At 39.7% G+C, this 21,944-nt stretch overlaps 1 protein-coding gene across 1 annotated transcript in view; it reads right to left on the bottom strand.

The window, feature by feature from the left end:
• DNAH8 (dynein axonemal heavy chain 8) overlaps positions 1-21,944 on the bottom strand; it is a 335,946-nt gene that overhangs the window by 166,272 nt on the left and 147,730 nt on the right. The window contains exons 42-49 of the mRNA XM_072746190.1: positions 21,503-21,589; positions 21,300-21,407; positions 19,924-20,058; positions 10,619-10,780; positions 8,194-8,440; positions 7,823-8,064; positions 7,594-7,734; positions 5,897-6,134 (exon numbers count right to left, since the gene is read on the bottom strand). Coding sequence (XP_072602291.1) covers positions 5,897-6,134; positions 7,594-7,734; positions 7,823-8,064; positions 8,194-8,440; positions 10,619-10,780; positions 19,924-20,058; positions 21,300-21,407; positions 21,503-21,589 — 1,360 coding nt within the window. The remainder of the gene's footprint in view (positions 1-5,896; positions 6,135-7,593; positions 7,735-7,822; positions 8,065-8,193; positions 8,441-10,618; positions 10,781-19,923; positions 20,059-21,299; positions 21,408-21,502; positions 21,590-21,944) is intronic.

Raw genomic sequence — 21,944 nt, 5'->3', positions numbered from 1 at the left:
CGATCCTGGAGACCCAGGATCGAGTCCCATGTCGGCTCCCAGCATAGAGCCTGCTTCTCCCTCTGCCTGTGTCTCTGCATCTCTCTCTCTCTCTTCTCTATGTCTATCATGAATAAGTAAATAAAATCTTAAAAAAAAAAAAAAAAGGTGCCTGGAGTTGTATCAGTTCTCTATATATTTGGATACTCTTTATCAGCTATGTCATTTGTAAATATCTTCCTCCATTCTCTAGGTTGCCTTTTAGTTTTGTTGATTGTCTCCTTCACTGCACAGAAGCTTTTTATTTTATAGTCCCAACAGTTTACTCTTGCCTTTGTTTCCCTTGCTTAAGGAGAAATATCTAGAAAAATGTTACTATAGCTGATGTCAGATAATATACTATCTATGCTGTCTTGTAGGATTTTTATGGTTTCAGGTCTCACATTTGGGTCTTTAATCCATTTTGAGTTCACTTTTGTATATGGTGTAAGAAAGTGGTCCAGTTTCATTCTTTTGCATGTAGCTGTCTAGTTTTCCCACCATTTGTTGAAGAGATAGTCTTTTCCCATTAGATATTCTTTCCTCCTTTGTAGAAGATTAATTGTCCATATCACTATGGGTTTATTTCTGGGTTTTCTATTCTGTTTAATGGATCTCGGTGTCTGTTTTTGTACCAATATCCATACTGTTGAGATTACTATGGCTTTGTTATATAACTTGAAGTTTGGAATTGCAACACCTCCAGTTTTCTTTTTCTTTTTTAAGATCCCTTTGGCTATTTGGGGTCTTTTGTGTTTCAATACAAACTTTAGGACTGTTCTAGTTCTGTGAAAAATGCTGTTGGGTCTTCTGATAGGGACTGCATTAAATCTGAAGATTGCTTTGGGTAGTATAGATATTTATCAATATTTGTTCTTCCAATCCATGCACATGGATTGGAATGTCTTTCCATTCCTCTGTGTCATCTTCAGTTTCCTTCATCAATTTTTGAAATAGTTTGAGAATAGGTATTATATTAACTCTTCATTAAATGTTTGGTAGAATTTGCCTATGAAGCTGCCTGATCCTGGACTTTTGTTTGTTGGGAACTTTTTGATTACTGACTGAATTTCATTGCTGGTAATTGTTGGTCTGTTTAAATTTTCTATTTCTTCTGCTTCCGGTTTTGATAGGTTATATGTTTCTAGGAATTTATCTGTTTCTTCTAGGTTGTTCAATTTATTGACATAGTTTTTCATAATGTTCTCTTACAATTGTTCCTATTTCTGTAATGTTGATTGCTATTTCTCCTCTTTCATTTGTGATTTTGTTTATTTGGATATACTCTCTCTCTCTTTCTGATGACTCTGGCTAGAGGTTTATCAATTTTGTTGATCTTTCCAAAGAACCAACTCCTGGTTTCATTGATATGTTCCTTTGTTTTTTTAAATTTCTGTATCACTTATTTCTGCTTTAATCTTTATTATTTCCTTCCTTCTCTTGGTTTTGGGGTTTTGTTTGTTCTTTTTCCTATCTCCTTCAGGTGTAAGTTTAGGTCATTTGAGATTTTTCTTGCTTCTTGAATTATTGCTACAACTTCCGTCTTAGAACTGCTTTTGCTACGTCCCAAAGATTTTGGACCATTGTGTTTTCATTTTTGTTTCTATGTAATTCTTTATTTCTTCTCTGATTTCCTCATTGGCCTATTCATTGCTTAGTAGCATATTATTTAACCTCCATGTATTTGTGCTTTTTCCAGATTTTTTCTTGTGAATTCTAGTTTCATAGGATTGTGGTCAGAAAAGATGCATGGTATGATTTCAATCTTCTTGAATTTGTTGGGGCTGGTTTCATGGCCTAATAGGTCATCTCTTCTGGAGAACATTCCATCTGCACTTGGAAAGAATGGTATTCTCCTGTTTTAGGATGGAGTGTTCTGAATATATCTGTTAAATCCATCTGGTCCAGTGTGTCATTCAGAGCCACTGTTTCCTTATTGATTTTCTGTTCAGATGATCTGTCCATCAATGTATGTGGGGTATGGATATCCCCTACTATTACTGTATTATTATAGATTATTTCCTTTATGTTTGTTATTAACTGTTTTATGTATTTGGGTGCTCCCATATTGTGTGAATACATATTTACAATTGTTATAGCTTCTTGTTGGATTGTCCCCTTTATTATTATTATAGTTGGGGCATAAATATCTACAATTATATCTTCTTGATGGATAGACCCCTTAATTATGATATAATGCTCTTCTTCATCTGTTACAATCTTTAGTTTAAAACCTAGCTTGCCTGATATAAGTATGGCTATTCCAGCTTTCTTTTGACATGCATTAGCATGATAGATGGTTCTCCATCCCCTCACTTTCAGTCTGCAGGTGACTTTAGGTGTAAAATGAGTCTTTTGTAGACAGCATATAGACGGAATATTGTTTTTTAATCCACTCTGTTATCCTATGTCTTTTGATTGAAACATTTAGTCCATTTACATTCAAAGTAATTATTGATATTTATTTATTGCCATTTTGTTACTTGTTTTGTGGTTGTTTTTGTAGTTTTTTTCTGATCCTTTTTTTTCTTTCACTATTTGTCAGCTTTCTCTAGTGAAATAGTTGAATTTCTTTCTCTTCATTCTTTGCACATCTATCACTGGTTTTTGATTTGTGGTTACCACTAAGTTTGCATATAACATCTTCTGCATATAGCAATCTATATTAAGCTGATGGTTGCTTAAGTTTGGATGCTAATTTTAAATAGTATATTAAAATTTCAATTTACAATTGTTTGTTGTGAGTATATAGAAATACAACCTATTATTGTATATTGTCCTTTTATCCTATGACCTTGCTACTCATATATTAGTTCTAATAACTTTTTTGAGGATTGTTTACAGATGGTCATATTGTCTTGTTCTTTTCCAACCTGTACATTTTAGCCATTGTACAGAGGTATACTTGTTCTTTTTCAATCTGTAGATATTTTATTTATTTGTTTGTTTTTGTGTGTATGTATTCCTTGCCTTATTACACTGACTAGAACCTCTAGTACAACATTGAATAGTGGTGGTGAGAAAGAACATCCTTTTTCTGTTGCTGATCTTGGAAAGGAAGTATACAGTCTAATGCTGGCTTTTTTGTAGATGCCCTTTGTCAAATGATAAAGTTCCTATTCCTAGTTTACTGAGAGTTTCATGAAAGGGTATTAAATTTTGTCAAATGCTTCTGCATCTACTTAGATGACTGATGGTTTGTTTGTTTTTTTAGTCTGTTAATATGATTAATTATATTGATCGTATTTTGAATGTTAACCCAATCCTCCATTCATAGAATAAATGTTCACTTGGATTTATTTAACCTGTTGAATTTTTTTTTTAAGATTTTATTTATTTATTCATGAGAAACACAGAGAGGAGAGAGAGAGGCAGAGACACAGGCAGAGGGAGAAGCAGGCTCCATGCAGGGAGCCCGACATGGGACTGGATCCCAGGTCTCCAGGATCAGGCCCCGGGTGGAAGGTGGCGCTAAACCACTGAGCCACCCGGGCTTCCCTTTGTTGAAATGTTATTAAGAAATGTGTGTTGGGGCACCTGTCTGGCTCAGTCAGTAGAGCATGCAACCCTTAATCTCAGGGTCATGAGTTCAAGCCACATTGGGTATGGAGCCTACTTAAAATTAAATTTTTTTAAAGTATTCCTAAGAAATACTGATCTATAGTCTACTTTTCTTATAATGTATTTCTCTGGTTTTTATATCAGGATAACATTGTCCTTATAAAATTATCTGGGATATGTTTCTTCCTTACATTTTATATGTTTTAGGAGCATTTCTGTAAAATTGGTATTATTTCTTCCTTAAGTATTTGGTGGAATTCACCAATAATGCCATCTGGGCCTGGAGTTTTCTTTGTAAGAAGGTTTATAACTATACAGTTTTTTTTTAAAGATTTTATCTATTTATTCATGAGAGAGAGAGAGGCAAAGACACAGACAGAGGGAGGAGCAGGCTCCACGCAGGGAGCCCGACATGGGACCCGATCCCAGGACTCCAGGATCACGCCCTGGGCCGAAGGCGGTGCTAAACCGCTGGACCACCAGGGCTGCCCAACTATACAGTTTTTTAGTGAATATAGGGATATGGAAGGTATCTATTTTTTCTTGATGACGTTTAGTTTGTATCTTTCAAGGAATTTGTCTATTTCATCTATATTGTCAAATGTACTTTCATACCATTGTTTTTAGTATTCACTTCTTATTTTTTTAATGTCTATAGGGTCTGTAGGAATGTTCCCTCTTTCATTCCTGGTCACTGATAATTTACATCTTCTCTCCCCACCCACCCCCACACCCCTATATCTCTGTTAAGAGATTTATCAATTTTGTGGATCTTTTCAAAGAGCCATCTTTTGATCGGCTCTGGATTTTAACAGAATTCCTACCTAGATTCAAGGGTGCATTTCCTTGTTAGTTTGCATTTTGAGTGAGAGCTCCTTTTTATGATCCCAAATCTTTAAGAGCATCACATCACACACAGAATTACTGGTTAAAGATGGCCAGATGAAAAAAATTCACTTACTTCTCAGTGTCATTATAGAGCCTTTTACAATACAAACTTTCAGTTAATCCCTATTTTCAGTATGATTCTTCCACTCTCAGATGTGTCTAGTGTCCTCCAAGCCTAGGCAACTCTGTAGTTCACATTCTCCAAACACTAATTCTTCAGTCTTTAGTTAGTGTGCGGTGAATGCAGTTGTCTAGCGGTATGACTTTGGAAAGAGGACACAAAGCTCTGCTTCCTAAACAGACTTATGAGCAGCCCGCTGGTTTTTACCTCTACCTTCACTTCGGTTTCCAATTCTCGAGCCCTTTGAAGGTCCTGTGGCATACATTACATTGCTTCTCAACTCTTCCCACTGTCAGTTTAGGACCAACCTGGCCCAGGGTGCTAAATCAAGTGCCACTTACCTTTCTCACTATCTTGCTTTCAAAATGCTATTATTGCTGTCTACCCTCTTGTTCTTTTGAGTTTATACATTAAAACAAAAACAAATGCTTTTGCTGCTTTGGGGTTTTAGGAAGAATCAGAGGTAAAAACATTTTTTTTGGAGACATGTTTTATCTTCTCTGGAACCTAGAAGAATTGGAGGTACACTCTGGGTAAAGGGTACCAAATTCAAGGGCATTTCTCTTAGAGACAGGAAAATTGGGCCCTGTCACACACAGGAAGCTGGGGGCTGAGGTGACACACTGGATTTTTGCCAAGTCTGCCTCATGTAGCTAGGACCCCATCTGCTTGGTTCATTCTCTAACTATTCTGACATTTCCAACAGGGAAGTTGTAGGATTGATCTGTTATTGCATCATAAAGAATCTATGTCCTCTACACTGCTACCTTTGCTCTTCAAGCACCAGAAAGTACATAAGAGGTATTGCCAACTTACTTACACAAGATTTCACTTAGGCCACTCCAAAAAGAGGAGAAGCCTCGAGTCCCTTACCAGGTCCCAGCATGGCCAATACACAAAATTCTTCTATTCTTTGTATATATATATATATATGCCTTTTAAAAATGACATTAGCGATCATGTTATTTATAATTGGCTTAACATTTCCCCATAGAATAATTCATGGAAGTTTATGTTTTTCTCATTGAAAAAGAGATCATCTCAGGGCACTTGGGTGGCTCAGTGGCTAAGCATCTGCCTTTGGCTCAGGGCGTGATCCTGGGTCCTGGGGTCAAGTCCTACATCAAGCTCCCTGTGAGGAGACTGCTTCTCCCTCTGTCTATGACTCTGCTTCTCTCTGTGTGTCTCTCATGAGTAAACTCTTAAGAAAGAAAGAAAGAAAGAAAGAAAGAAAGAAAGAAAGAAGAAAGAAAAAAGAAGAAAGAAAAAGAGATTATCTCTCATTTCAGGTGTAATCTCTGTACTTACCATAATCAGTAACATAAAACTCATACATGGTCTGATTTGTGCCTTTAGGTATTTCTGGTAAGTCTAACTTGCTTCCATGACTTCGTATAAAGGCCTCAAGCTTTTCTCTGCTTTCCAGTTCCAAAAGGGCTCCTAAACTCCACATTAGGCCAAACACAAATAATTTGTGAAGATGTTCGACACATGAAACACCGCCTTCTTCTTTGGAGGGAATTAAACCTTCCAGTAGATTGAGAGACTGGAAATAGTTTAATACAAGAAAATAAATTTTTGTAGTCAAATTTTTGAAACATAAATTTTTAAATAAGAAACTTAAAAGAATGATGAAAAGGGGGAAGAAAAATTATATCTCTAGATATAGCTTGATCACTGTCCTACAGCAAACAGCATTTAGAGAAAAGTCATCCTGCTTTCAATAGTTTTCTTGGACTGGCAGAAAAATGCCAAAATGGGAGACTGGGGGTGTGATTTCTAACCCCAGCTCATGCCACCAACTTCACTGAGCCTCAGTTTCCAGATCTGAAAAACAAAGGGCCTAAACTAGATGTGGGGTTTGTTTGTTTGTTTGTTTAGACTATATGTTTTCTAGGGTAGTTTCTGGATAGAAGGTTTAGTGACTCCAAATTTTCTACACCTCAGATTGTATTTGTTTTTCACTTTTTGCAGGGCTCAGCAAACTGTGGCCCCAGAGGCCCAGCCACCTGTTTGGCAAATAAAGTTTTCCTGAAACACAGTCACACTCATTCACATAGGCACTGTCTCTGGCTGCCTTTGCAATACAGCAACAGATGTGAGTGGTTGAGAGGGACAGTTGTGCAAACATTTGCCTAAATATTTGCTACCCACTCATTTAAGGAAAAGTGTGCCAACTCCCATATGGCATCAGAAAGCAATGTATCTACAGTAAGACATTCTCAGTCTTGCAAAACAAAATTAATTCAATTAATTCAAGATAAGATTTTCATTCATATTATGCATTTTAAAGTAATTACTAAATAGTTTGTTGATTTGGGCCCTTATGTATTAATTCTTATCTTCCCACCTTCACTGACTGGCATCCCTTCTTAAACTAAGAAAAAAAACAAAGCACCAGAATGGATCATAAAAGATCACCTAAAGCAGGAGAGCCCTTCAAAATCTATGATTAATTCTGCTTCCCTCCTGCCCCCCCAACCCCCACCAAAGACTATTAAGGAAAACTCACTGAGTTTGGGGGATGGGGGAACACACACACACACACAATGCTAGAAACTACTTGGAAAATTGTTTAAAAGTTTTCCCTATCTATAAACTCTAAATTTGCAATGCTGAGATTGCCATTTGAGTTTTCTTGCTTGTCATCAGATCTTTTTTGTGCTTTTCTGTAGGACTGTCTGCTTTATTTATTTTGTCTAGTGTCATTATTGGGTGCACTTTCTGGGAAGGTTACTAAGCTTGACGGTGGGAGAGATAGATCATTCCTCTTCCCCTGCCAACACCCACCCTGGGCAGAGAAAATAATAAAGCAGATGGTAGTAAAATCATTAATGAAATCTTACAAAATCTTTAACAGGAATCAAACTTCACCAAAGTTCACAGCCATATCATCAAAGTATTTCTATGGATTGAATGAATTTTCTATTTGAGACCTGGCCTCTAAGCTGCAAGAGGGTGGGCAGAAAGTCTCCAATCTAAATAGTGAATGTACATAATCTCACCTGCATGATATAGTTGCACTCCAGGAGCTGCATTTTTGGATTGAGGCTTAGTTTCATATACGTATATATATCTTCAAATATTTTATCATACAGGTCGAGGAAGACAGAAGCTTCCTGTGTAGTGCGCTTCTTCAACCATGCCTGCAACAGAGAAACAGAACCTCAGTTTATGAAGGAAGTGACCCCGGGGAAGAGCCTGGGCACGCTCACCTGGGTCTCAGGTCCCCACCTGCAATATCGCCCTCCAACTGAGTGCAGAGCTGCTGATATAAACCATGCCCATCCTGGAGACCGTGGCAGGAGAAGCATTTTCAATATTATGGACTTCAAACAGAAGCTTACAACTAGGGGCCATGGGGATGCGATCTCCATTGGCCAGCGTGAGGGTTTTATTGTCATCCAACACAGAATTTAAGTTCTCGATCCAAATGGCATCCACAGGGCCATCTAAAATTAAGAAAATGTTTTCACCTGCAAATAATTAAAAGAGAAAAAATCACTTTTCACCTGCAAAAAAATTTAAACATGGTGTTATTTAACTGGGGTGAGGGAGGGGGGTACGGGGATGGGGGAGGTTCACAGAAGAAAGCTGACATGTACCTTTTTTAGCTTTTAATGTTTTTCTCCACAGAGTGGAAAAAATCCCATCTGTCCAGTCATTAGTAGCAGTGTCCAGTCTGCCAAACATCTGAGGCGCAGTAATCGCTTTGGGATTCATTCGCATCTCTCTGTGAGGCCTCCCACACTCGGTTAATGCCTTCATCAAAATTGTTATGACAGTTGTCTTCCCAGAACCACTGGGCCCTAGAGTCATCAAACCATGACGCACCAGAGATGTCTCATATAACTGCACAACAGGGCAATCAATTGAAAAATGTAACTAATGAGTCTCTTGCTGACATTTGCAGAAGCAGCGTGCTGAAATTTAAACGGCTTTAAGTAAGCTCCTACTAAAGTAACTAGTTCGCTATTTAAAAGATGAAAAAATGCCCTCCCCCAAATGGTTTCACTAGATGTAGGTAGCAAATGAGCGCCACAGTTACAAAAAAAAAAAAAAAAAAAAAAAAAAAGAAGATAAGTGATTAAAATTATGACAGTGTGAAACTCGAATGACATTTTGGAAATAATAAACTCGGGATCTAGGTTTTGCTTCTCAAACTACTATTCCTGGTGATTTGGGTTTGCCCATAACAGGTTTTTCCAGGCACAAGCTTTCTGTGCATTCAATGTGATGATGCCGCCCCCTGGTGGGCGATAGCAGCAAAGCAAACCATCACAGTGAAGACCAGCTTGAGGGGAGGATGTCCCTGCAACCGATTTGCTCAGGCAATGCTCCCAGGAGAAACTGACAAGGAGGTAGGGGAAGCAGGACAGGAAAGGGAAGTCAGACAGGGTGCGATCGAGGACAAAATCCTTTAGAGGGAAGCCTTAACACAGGTCCTGCGGGGCACGCTGGAATGTAAGTAACACCTGCGTTTGTTCACAGGGAAGCAAGGGAGCTTGACTCTACTACTCACTCCATCACCCATCAGTCTTTAACTAAGGAGAGTTTGGTTTAAGGGGGATGGAAAATAAACTCCCAGGCAGTGCCTGCTAGCCAAGTGGCTCCAGTCGTCCTGAAAGGATGGTGAGTGTGGGCTATTAGATTCACGCAGAAGCCGGGGAAGGGGCACAGGGTTAGGGTAAAGGAGATTCAAGGAGACATACTAAGAACAAGACAGGGTCTGTTACAATGTCCTCTCTATTGTTTTCTTAATAAAAATAAGAAGTCAAAAGCTCATAGCTGATCAGAGGCAGAATTTATATTATTCTACCATTTTAGAGGAAAATGCATTACTACTATAACCCATCATTTAGAAGCAGCAAAGACACAGCCCATCACATTCTGTTCAAGAGTAACACTATTGACACTGGGTACCACCACCATATTCTAGTCCCCTACCCACGGAGATAACTATGACTTTAGTATTCAATATACTAGATGCATATGTCACATAGGAAATTTTGAAAAATTTCCCAGAAATTGAAAAAAAAAAGTGTTTAATGGCTTCCAATCCATGGGTGATGAAAAATACTTAAAAACTGTTCCTCACATATTTTCCTATGAAACTTGGATATGACTTAGACACTCTCACTTCTCGTAATCTGGCAAGAACAGTAAGTTAAAATAAGAACTGTTACTTTTCAAATGCAGTTCTTAACACCCTCCACAATTTCAGCTCCCTCATTTCCAAACGCCCTGGAAAATACTCCTGAAACATCAGGCCCATAGAAATTTAATCCTCCATCTCCACCAGTCCTTCCTGACTCTGCTGAGTCAACTGTTGGGTGTCACAAGGATGAAATGTGATGGACAAAAAGACACCAAGAGACACAGGCAAAGGATTAAAATTTTAGTGCAGGTGTGAACTTGTCCATACCCAAAGCAGAAGTAAAGCAGCATTCCCGGATTCCTCAGACCCCATGCCCATGAAGGTCCCCAGCTATGAGTGATACTGCCAGACAGACACAAGAAGCCAGCAGGGTCATTCCATCTCCCCAGCTTTTTATAACCTACTTGAGGCACCTAGGTGGCTCAGTGGTTGAGCGCCTGCCTTTGGCTCAGGTCGTGATCCCAGGGTCCTGGGATCGAGTCCCGCATTGGGCTCCCTGTGAGGAGCCTGGTTCCCTCTCTGCCTCTCTCTGTGTGTCTCTCACAAATAAATAAATAAAATCTAAAAAAAAAAACCCTACTCTCCTCCCAACTGTTCTTGAGATTCTGGCTACTGCCCAACCTGCTCCCCAGAAATAGGTAATCTCAGTAAATCACTGCTTGTTTACTGCAAGGCAGGGTCAATCCGCACTCTCTCTCTCTCTCTCTAGGATCAACACATCCTCCTGAGGACTCTGCTTGCAAGGATGTTTTTCATTTACTTTCAACCTTTACATTAAGTAAAACTAATATCCTGCATTCTTCTCTTCAAATGGTGATCTTTTGACAACACACACTTGTTATGATACTGGTAATAGATTAAAATGTCTTTACCTGCACAAGTTTGAGATTCCAGGGCGGGTGGTTAATCAAACCTTCTATCTGAACCTGGTTGGCTACTGCAGCTTGCAGTTCCACATAGGTACTACTATCCAGTTGTAATCCTGGAAACAGGTCATTGATTAAGCTGAGGAACAGGGGTTCATCTTCATCAACCTAAGATGGCAGAGAATAAATATACTTCTTCAGCCAACAAATAATTATGGCCCGGTGAGGAAGGTCATAGCACTTATTATATCACTAGATGCCCAGAAAATCATATACCACTCTCTTACCATGACTTGTATCCTCTAGAACCAATTGCTAAACACTACCTCTGAATCCATATTACCTATAGCATTGTACCCAGAGCTCTTTGGCATTCAACATCTTCTACAGTCTACTGCTCAAGGTTTGATCTCATTACTTTATCATAGGAATTCCATGCGTCTCACAAACAGGTGTGTGGGTTAACTTTAAAAACATGCAAGTAATAGTCCCAGCCCCATGAAAATAGAGTATTAATATTCCATTTAAATTAGGAAAATAGGGGATCCCTGGGTGGCTCAGCGGTTGAGTGCCTGCCTTCGGCCCAGGGCATGATCCTGGAGTCCCGGGATCGAGTCCCACTTCGGGCTCCCTGCATGGAGCCTGCTTCTCCCTCTGCCTGTGTCTCTGCCTCTCTCTCTCTCTCTCTCTGTCTCTCATGAATAAATAAATAAAAATCTGAAGAAAGAAAGAAAGAAAGAAAGAAAGAAAGAAAGAAAGAAAGAAGAAAGAAAGAAAGAAAGAAAGAAAGAAAGAAAGAAAGAAAGAAAGAAAGAAAGAAAGAAAGAAAGAAAAAATAGCCATAACCCTACCTGCCTGGCTCATCCAACAGTGGCTGGAAAACCATCAGAGCAGTGCTCTGCCTTCCTTACAAGCTGTAGGTTTGAGAAAACTAACCCTAATTAATCCTCATTAATATCAATATCGCCGTGTTCCCAACTGCTGGCCCCTTTGATATCTCCTAATTCTCTGGGACTCCTCTGTTGCCTTCTGGAATTCCTGCCTAGCAGTTTCAAGAAGACTTTATCCTCTGAAAGGGGCAGAGGATTTGGCGTCAGAAAGTCTTGTGGTTTTTTTGTTCCAGCTTTTCAACTGACTGTGATTGTGGGTGAGTCTTCTAGACTTGGTTTCCTCAAAAGGCAAATGGCAATGAGCACACTAGCCATTCATACCCTACAGAGTTGCTGAGACACAACCAAGACAATTATCACCGAAAAAAACTCTGTAATGGTAGGGAGCCACTGGATGTTAGTTGTTAGTTTCTGTAACTAGACTGGGAGCTTCCTAAGAACCATTTCTTCCTCTTTCTCTTGTGCTCCCAGGACATAGGCACAATATGTAACACATAGATCCCTTTTTTTTTAATGTTCCAAAATTTTTTATTTTATCTTTAAAAAAAAAGATTTTATTTATTTACTCAGTAGAGACACAGAGAGAGAGAGAAAGAGGCAGGGAGAGAGGCAGAGGGAGAAGCAAGTTCCATGCAGGGAACCCGATGTGGGACCCGATCCCGGGACCCCAGGATCACTCCCTGGGCCCAAGGCAGACACTCAGCCACTGAGCCACCCAGGCATCCCCCCAATTTTTTTAATTTTTTAAATTTTTAAAATTTGTTTTTATTGAAGTTCGATTTGCCAACATAAAGTATAAAACCCAGTGCTCATCCCATCAAGTGCCCTCCATGCCCATCACCCAGTTACCCCAACCCCCTGCCCACTTTCCCTTCCCCAACCCTTTCTTCATTTCTGAGTTAGGAGTCTCTCATGCTTTGTCTCCCTCAATAGTTTTTCCCACTCAGTTCCCCTCCTTTCCCTTTTAATTCCTGTCACTATTTCTTATATTCTCCATATGAGTGAAACCATATAATGATTGTCCTTCTCTGATTAACTTACTTCACTCAGCATAATACCCTCCAGTTCTATCCACGTTGAAGCAAATGGCAGATATTTGTCCTTTCTGATGGCTGACTAATGTTCCATTGTATATATAGACAACATCTACTTTATCCATTTATCTGTTGAAGGACATTGTGGCTCCGTCCACAGTTTGGCTATTGTGGACATTGCTGCTATGAACATTGGGGTGCAGGTGTCCCAGTATTTCACTGCATCTGTATCTTTGGGGTTAATCCCCAGCAGTGCAATTGCTGGGTCGTAGGGCAGGTCTATTTTTAACTCTTTGAGGAACCTCCACACAGTTTTCCAGAGTGGCTGCACCAGTTCACATTCCCACCAACAGTGCAAGAGGGTTTGCCTTTCTCCACATCCTCTCCAACATTTGTGGTTTCCTGTCTTGTTAATTTTCCCCATTCTTACTGGGGTGAGGTGGTATCTCATCGTGGTTTTGATTTGTATTTCCCTGATGGCAAATGAGGCAGAGCATTTTCTCATGTGCTTGTTGGCCATGTATAGGTCTTCTTTGGTGAAATTTCTGTTCATGTCTTTTGCCCATTTCATGATTGGATTGTTTGTTTCTTGGCTGTTGAGTTTAATACATTCTTTATAGATCTCGGATACTAGCCCTTTATCTGATATGTCATTTGCAAGTATCTTCTCCCATTCTGTAGGTTGTCTTTTAGTTTAGTTTTGTTGACTGTTTCTTTTGCTGTGCAGAAGCTTTTTATCCTGATGAAGTCTCAATAGTTCATTTTTGCTTTTGCTTCTCTTGCCTTCATAGATGTATCTTGCAAGAAGTTGCTGTGGCCAAGTTCAAAGAGGGTGTTGCCTGTGTGTTCTCTAAAATTTTGGTGCTTCTCTCACATTTAGATCTTTCGTCCACTTTGATTTATCTTTGTGTATGGTGCAAGAGAATGGTCTAGTTTCATTCTTCTGCACGTGGCTGTCCAATTTTCCCAGCACCATTTATTGAAGAGACTGTCCTTTTTCCAGTAGATAGTCTTTTCTGCTTTGTCGAATATTAGTTGACCATAGAGTTGAGAGCCCATCTCTGGGTTCTCTATTCTGTTCCATTGATCTATGTGTCTGTCTTTGTGCCAATACCACACTGTCTTGATGATCACAGCTTTGTAGTACAACCTGAAATCTGGCATTGTGATGCCCCCGGATCTGGTTTTCTGAAAAATATTCCTCTGGCTATTCGGGGTCTTTTCTGATTCCACACAAATCTGAAGATTTGTTCCAACTCTCTGAAGAATGTCCATGGTATTTTGATAGGGATTGCATAAAATGTGTAAATTGCCCTGGGTAACATTGACATTTTCACAATATTAATTCTTCCAATCCATGAACATGGAATGTTTTTTCCATCTCTTTGTGTCTTCCTCAATTTCCTTCAGAAGTATTCTGTAGTTTTTAGGGTATAGATCCTTTACCTCTTTGGTTAGGTTTATTCCTAGGTATCTTATGCTTTTGGGTGCAATTGTAAATGGGATTGACTCCTTAATTTCTCTTTCTTCAGTATCATTGTTAGTGTATAGAAATGCCACTGATTTCTGGGCATTGATTTTGTATCCTGCCACACTGCTGAATTGCTGTATGAGTTCTAGCAATTTTGGGGTGGAGTCTTTTGGGTTTTCTATGTACAGTGTCATGTCATCTGTGAAGAGGGAGAGTTTGACTTCTTCTTTGCCAATTTGAATGCCTTTTATTTCTTTCTGTTTTCTTATTGCTGAGGCTAGGAGTTCTAGTATTATGTTGAATAGCAGTGGTGAGAGTGGAAATCCCTGTCATGTTCCTGATTTTAGGGGAAAGGCTTTCAGTTTTCCCCCATTGAGAATGATATTCACTGTGAGTTTTTCATAAATGGCTTTTAAGATATTGAGGAATGTTCCCTTTATCCTTACACTTTGAAGCATTTTAATCAGGAATGGATGCTGTACTTTGCCAAATTCTTTCTCTGCATCTATTGAGAGGATCATATGGTTCTTGTTTTTTCTCTTGTTGATGCGATCTATCACGTTGATTGCTTTATGAGTGTTGAGCCACCCATAAATCCCACTTGGTCATGGTGAATAATCTTCTTAATGTATTGTTGGATCCTATTGGCTAGTATCTCGTTGAGAATTTTTGCATCTGTCTGCATCAGGAATATTGGTCTATAAATCTCCTTTTTGGGGAGGTCTTTGGTTTGGGGATTAAGGTGATCCTGGCCTCACAAAACGAGTTTGGAAGTATTCCGTCCCTTTCTATCTTTCAGAACAGCTTTAGTAGAATAAGTATTATTTCTTCTTTAAATGTTTGATAGAATTCCCCTGGGACTTTTGTGTCTTGGGAGGTTTTTGATGGCTGCTTCAATTTCCTCACTGATTATTGGCCTGTTCAGGTTTTCTATTTTTTCCTGTTCCAGTTTTGGTAACTTGTGGTTTTCCATACAAGCATTCATTTCTTCTAGATCGCCTAATTTGTTGGCATATAGCTACTCATAATACATTTTTAAAATCGTTTGTACATCCTTGGTATTGGTTGTGATCTCTCCTCTTTCATTCGTGATTTTATTAATTTGAGTCTTTTCTCTGTTCTTTCTCCAACTCCTTTAGGTGCAAGGTTAGCTTGTGTATTTGATTTTTTCCTTTTTTTTTTTTTTTTTGAAGGAGTCTTGTATTGCAATATATTTCCCTCTTAGGACTGCTTTTGCTATATCCCAAAGATTTTGAATGGCTGTATTTTCATTTTCATTACTTTCCATGAATCTTTTTAATTCTTCTCTAATTTCCTGATTGACCCATTCATCTTTTAGTAGGATGTTCTTTAACCTTCATGTGTTCGAGTTTCTTCCAAATTTCTTCTTGTGATTGAGTCTAGTTTCAAAATATTGTGGTCTGAAAATATACAAGGGACAATCTCTATCTTTTGGTATCAGTTGAGACCTGATTTGTGACCCAGTATGTGGTCTATTCTAGAGAAAGTCCCATGTGCAGTTGAGAAGAATGTGTATTCAATTGTGTTCAGATGGAAAGTTCTGTATATATCTGTGAAGTCTACTTGGTCCAGTGTATCATTCAAGGCCCTTGTTTCTTTGGTGGTGTTCTGCTTAGAATATCTGTCATTTACTGAGAATGCCGTGTTGAAGTCTCCTACTATTAGTTTTATTATCTAAGTATCTCTTTACTTTGGTTATTAATTGATGGATATATTTAGCAGCTCCCACATTAGAGGGATAAATATTCATGATTGTTAGGTCTTCCTGTTGGATAGACCCTTTAAGTATGATATAGTGTCCCTCTTCATCTCTTACTATAGTCTTTGGTATAAACTTTATCTGATATGAGGATGGCTACCCCAGCTTTCTTTTGAGGACCATTTGAATGTTAAATGGTTCTACACCCCTTCATTCTCAGGCTAAAAGTGTCCTTAGGTCTAAAATGAGTCTCTTGTAGACAGCATATAGATGAGTCTTGTTTTTTTATACAGCCCAATACCCTACGTCTTTTGATGGGCTCATTTAGCCCATTCACATTCACAGTAACTATCGAAAGATAGGAATTTAGTGTCATCATATTACCTATTCAGTCTCTATTTTTGTGGATCGTTTCTTTGGGCTCCCTCTTCCTTTTACAGGGTCCCCCTTAATATTTCTTAAAGAGCTGGTTTGGTGGTCACATATTCTTTCAGTTTCTTCCTATCTGGGAAGCTCTTTATCTCTCCTTCTATTCTGAATGACAGCCTTGCTGGATGAAGTATTCTTGGCTACATGTTCTCATTTAGTACCCTTAGTATATCCTGCCAGGCCTTTCTGGCCTGCCAGGTGTCTGTGGATAGGTCTGCTGTTAATCTGATATTTCTCCAGATGTAAGGGAAGAATCTTTTGTCTCATGCCACTTTACGAATTTTCTTTTTAGGGCACCTGGGTGGCTCAGTGGTTGAGTGTCTGCCTTTGGATCAGGTCATGATCCTGGGGTCCTGGTATAGAGTCCCCTATTGGGCTCCCCACAAGGAGCCTGCTTCTCCCTATGCCTGTGTGTCTACCTCTCTCTGTGTGCCTCTCAGGAATAAATAAAATCTTTTTTAAAACAATTTTCTCGGGATCCCTGGGTGGCGCAGCAGTTTGGCGCCTGCCTTTGGCCCAGGGCGCGATCCTGGAGACCCAGGATCAAATCCCACGTCGGGCTCCCGGTGCATGGAGCCTGCTTCTCCCTCTGCCTGTGTCTCTGCCTCTCTCTCTCTCTGTGACTATCATAAATAAATAAAAATTAAAAAAAAATAAAAAAAATAAAACAATTTTCTCTTTATCTTTGAAATTTGCAAGTTTCACTATTAAATGTTGAGGTGTTGAACGTTTTTATATTGATTTTTGGGTGGGGGGGGTCCTCTCTATCTCTTGGATCTGAATGCCTGTTTCTTTCCCCAGATTAGGGAAGTTCTCAGCTATGATTTGTTCAAATATTATTTGTGGTCCTCTCTCCCTCTCTCTCTCATCTCTTCTGGAATCCCAATTAGACGTATATTCTTTCTTCTCAGGCTATCATTTATTTCCCTAAGCCTTTCCTTGTAGGCTCTTGTTTTTCTCTTTTTTTCCCTCAGCTTCCTTCCTTACCATCAACTTGTCTCCTATGTCACTCACTCTCTCTTCCACCTCATTAGCCCTACCAGTTAGGTATCCAGTTTGAACTGCATCTCATTTAATCTGTTTTTAATTTTGGCCTGATTAGATCTCAATTCTGAAGTAATGAAGTCTCTAGAGTCCTTTACCCTTTTTTCCAGAGCCACCGTAGCTTTATAATTGTACTTCTGAATTGACTTTCTGACATCGTATTTAAATCCAAATTTGTAACTCTGTGGTAGAGAGTACTATTTCAGGGTCTTTCTTTAGTGGTGAAGTCTTCCTTCTAGTCATTTTTTCCATTGCAGAGTGGCTGTAGGACAGGCTGAGTCAAAAATATCAACCACAACCTAAGTTAAATACACCCTAGATGATTTTGAAGAGGTCAGAGACCAGAAAATAAAAGAAAAAGAACAGAACAAAATAAAACAAAAGGACCACTAAAGTGAAAAACAAATTTTAAAGTAAAGAAGTAAAAATAAAAAGCAAAAAAGCAAAAACAAAGAAGAAAAAAGAAAAAAGAAAAAAAAAGTAAAGAAATGAGGAAAAAGAGAAAAAAAAAAAAACAGGGGACGATGGTGGTGAAGAAGTGGTAGTGGAAAGAGAATGTAGTCTACCTGAGGAGTCCTAGAAGGTGATCCTCTTGTTTCTCAATATATTTTGTTCTGTATGTTAGAAGATGCTCAATCCCAAATTAATATAAACTGGCAATACTTATAAAAATCCCCAACATTGACCACAAAAACATAAACAAGATAAAAGAGGGGGTCAGAATGGCAAGGAAGAGAGAATATAATCTCACAGGATGAACCAACACAGTGTTCCACTTGGTTCTGGGTGTATGTTGGTTGTGTTTTAGAAGGTGCTAACTTCCATCATTGTAAAATAAAACAAGGCATAAAAAAACAAAAAACAAAAACCCTTATCTCATATATCTACCAATATTAAATTGATACGTTGAAGGGAATCCAGAAGTGAAAAATATATCTAAGACATGTAATTGTAGAAATATGAAAGGCAAAAAGGAAAAAACTTAAAAATGAAGAGCTGGTAAATTATCGTAGTTAGGGTGGGAAAAGAGAAAAATGTTGGAAATTTTTAGTCTGATATAAAAATGAGTCGTAATGGAAAAAGAAAGAAAAAAAAAAAAAAAGGACCATCTAGTTCTGTGTACTATTTTCCCTCAGTCCTGGAGCTTTCCAGCCCTGCTTCATCAGTAAATTCACTCTTCCCCTGTTCTTCCAGCTGGTCTTCTGAGGGAGGGGCTGCCGCGCTGATTCTCAGGTGTGTGTGCCTGGGGGGAGATGCTCTACCCCTTGTCAGGTGCAGGCTCAGTATAAGCTGTTTATCCTGTGAGGCCTTTGTTCCTTAGAGGCCCCACCTCTCCCAGGCACATGGTGAAACAAAGAGGAAAAACATCAATGGCGGTAGCCCTGGAGTCAGCTCCCCGTGAGTAACTAATGGTAGTCTCCCAGTCCACACTGGCCTAGATGCTCCCAGGGGCAGCGCAGGTGCACTGATCTGCACAGCTTGGGGGCCCCCAGCGGCAGGAGATTCCTCACTGTCCTGTGCCCTCCCCACTTCCACCTGTCCTGGGGGAAGGGAGGATAATTGGCTTTGTCCACTTGGGCACCCAAGGATCCTGGGCTCCTGCTGCTGGACCCGCGCTCCCAGGGACCTCCCCTCCCAAAGGGAATGGGATACAGCCACCGCCGTCAGCCAGCCCACCCAACTGATTGGCCTTTCCCAAATGGCCCGGAGGGCTGTGGCACGCCAGCCCTTTACTGATATCAGACCGTGGTTTGCAGGAAGTTTCCCCCAGGTGCCCCTCCTCTCATAGGGACTCCGGGAATCTTGAGGCTTCGTTGCTCCTCCTGTGATTCTGCCCGATTTCCTTGCTGAGCACTTTTCCATCAGTGAAAACTCCGGCATGGATTTTTAGAGTTACCGTTTCTCCAGGGCTGGGCTTTCCTGCCCTGCAGTCTTTCACCGCTTCACTTTAGCCCGGCTATTCGCGGTTCCCCTCCCCCACTTTATATTTTATTTATTTATTTTCCTCCTTCCTTTCTTGTTAGAAGCCAAAACTTTTCTCTCTGTAGCATTCCAGCTGTTTTCTCTTTAAATCTTGGGTCGAATTTGTAGGTGCTCAGGATATTTTGAAAGTTATCTAAGTAAGTTTGTGAGGCCAGGTGAGTTGAGGACCCTACTCCTCCACCCCCTTGCTCCTCCCTCCTCAACATAGATGCCCTTGGATAAATACCACGTGTACCTGTCTGCCAGTTGGTTCAAAGAAGCTGGCTGAAAGCAGCAAGATAGCTATGATCATCTTCACAAAGAACTTTCAATGCACTTTTGGAAAATGTGGTGCTGATGCTTTGGAAGAGACATAGCTAAAATGTACTTAGATTCTGAGAAAGTGAAAGCTCTCATGGTTCTCAGTAAATCCAAGAAGCCAAGATATCCATGTTCTAGAGTTTGTGTTACATTATGAGTAATGGTAGAGGGCTGGACTGAAATTTGGGGGCCAGAGCCCACCAATGAAGCCTATTTTATGGCTCATAGCTGATAAGAGGATGCATTTCCAGCCCATGTTGCACATACAAGGCCATGGGCTTTTTGCCTTGTGGAGGCACAGGGGTAGTAGCTTCATAGGCACAATGTCCCTGTAATCATTAATGCTCAGAGCTCAACCTGAGCCAACCCCCATGTATCAGCTAAGGAGGGAAACAGTCAGGTAGGAATCTGGAAGAAGTGAATTGAGAGAAGGGAGATACCAGCTTGGAAAGGTTCATGTCTCTCAGTCCTCTCATGACAGTGCTCAGTTCACTATCTTCTGGTCTGGCTCTTTTTTGAGATCCAAGTGTCCTCAATACAGATAGAATATTTCTCAACCCAAAGTCGTAATGAACCTGAGATGGGGGGTAAAAAAGAGTGTTTCAGTGAACAGTTCTAAATGTAGACTCACCATGCATACACACGGAGATATTCTATTAGGTACACACTGCTGTTTGGAGGGGCTGAGCTGCAAAGTTCCATTAGCTTCAGTCTCTCACCTTTCCTTGATTGAAAAATGATCATTCTATTGGGAAATTTTAAGATTTTATTTATTTACTTATTTGGGAGAGAGAGAGAGCACAAGCAGGGGTAAGGGGAGAGGGAGAAGCAGACTCCCCACTGAGCAGGGAGCCCAACGTAGGGCTTGATCCCAAGACCCTGAGATCATGACCTGATCCGAAGGCAGACACCTAACCAACTGAGCCACCCAGGCACCCCATGGGAAGTTCACAATTTAAATATACTTTGAGAATATTACAATCTGATACAGTCCATACAGCAAACAGATTTAAATGTGTTACCAACAGGTTACACATTCTGTGATTCCATTTCTGTAACATTCTTGGAATGACAAATTATTTTTGTTGCAAGAGGTTAGGGACTTGGAAGAGGGGTGGGTGTGGTTATGAAAAGGTAGCATGAGGAAAACCCTACAGTGACAGAACAATCCTGTATGTTGATTGTGGTAGAGATTACATGAATCTCCATGTTATGGACCCATGTGACATAACTGCATAGTACTACACACACACACACACACACATACAGTGCGTGTAATAGCTGGTGAACTCTTAATAAACTCTGTGGATTGTACTGATGTCGGTCTTCTGGTTTTATTGTTTGTTATTGTACTATAGTTACATAATGCCAACACTGAGGTGCCTAGGTGGCTCAGTCCATTCAGCATCTGCCTTCAGCTCCACTTGTGATCCCAGGGTCCTGGGACCGAGCCCCCAGTGGGGCTCCCTGCTTGGCAAGGATTCTGCTTCTTCCTCTCCCTCTGCCCTCCACCTCACCTCTGCCCCTTATTCTCTCTCTCTCATTCAAATAAATAAATAAAATCTTTTTTTTTTAATGTCAACATTGCAGGAAGTAGGGTACACAGGACCTCCTTTACACTTCTTTGCAACTTCATTGAAACTCCATAATGATTTCAAACTAAAAAAGGTTTTAAAAATACACAAATAAATGAATTATAAATATATCTTAGAAAAGAGCCAAGATTTTTAAAACTCACTGATTAGTATTTATCAAGGTAAAATCACAAAGTAAAAAATCAAGTTCTACAGCTAGGGAAAAACAGATTTACAGTTACCTGTTTGGTAAGTTGCTCTTCACAGAGTTTGTAAAGAACATAAAACTTTTGGGCCAAGATAACATTTTCAAGAAAACCACAGCTTGCAAGTTTGACTCGCATAATGATCTGAAAATTAAGATTGTGAGATTTTTTTCAACAACATTAGTGAAAAACAAGTAAGGAACATAAATTATATTATGTTTTTAAATCTTGGTGCCTACCTGTCTATCAGGAACCATCATAGCAACAGTTCTAAACTGAATTTTTAAGTTTTCTGGTAGTTCCTGGCGCCCAGCATATCCAGGGTTCTAAAAATTAAAATTGTTTTGAATTATTGATATAATTTTCATTTCATGAATACGAATACATTCAAATTCCTAGTTCATATTCTAAGCTGGTATTGCAAAACATTAGATTCATAAAACATCCCTCCTTTCTCAAAAATATGTATTCGACCATTCATATTTTTAAGGTTGTATCACTTCCTCCTACATATTTCCATGTTCATTATACTAACAAAATCATACACACATATCCCCGCAGGGAGCCTGATGTGGGACTCAATCCCAGGACGCTGGGATCACGAGATGCTCAACCACTGAGCCTCCCAGGTACCCCTTTAGTCCAAGAAGAATGTTACTCTTCTTTTAAATTGTTCTACAC

The sequence above is a fragment of the Vulpes vulpes genome, chromosome 1 (assembly GCF_048418805.1).
Source record: "Vulpes vulpes isolate BD-2025 chromosome 1, VulVul3, whole genome shotgun sequence".
In the NCBI taxonomy this organism is placed as follows: domain Eukaryota; kingdom Metazoa; phylum Chordata; class Mammalia; order Carnivora; family Canidae; genus Vulpes; species Vulpes vulpes.
Note: the sequence above shows the minus strand (reverse complement) of the source record. Positions and strands in the feature narration are given on the sequence as shown.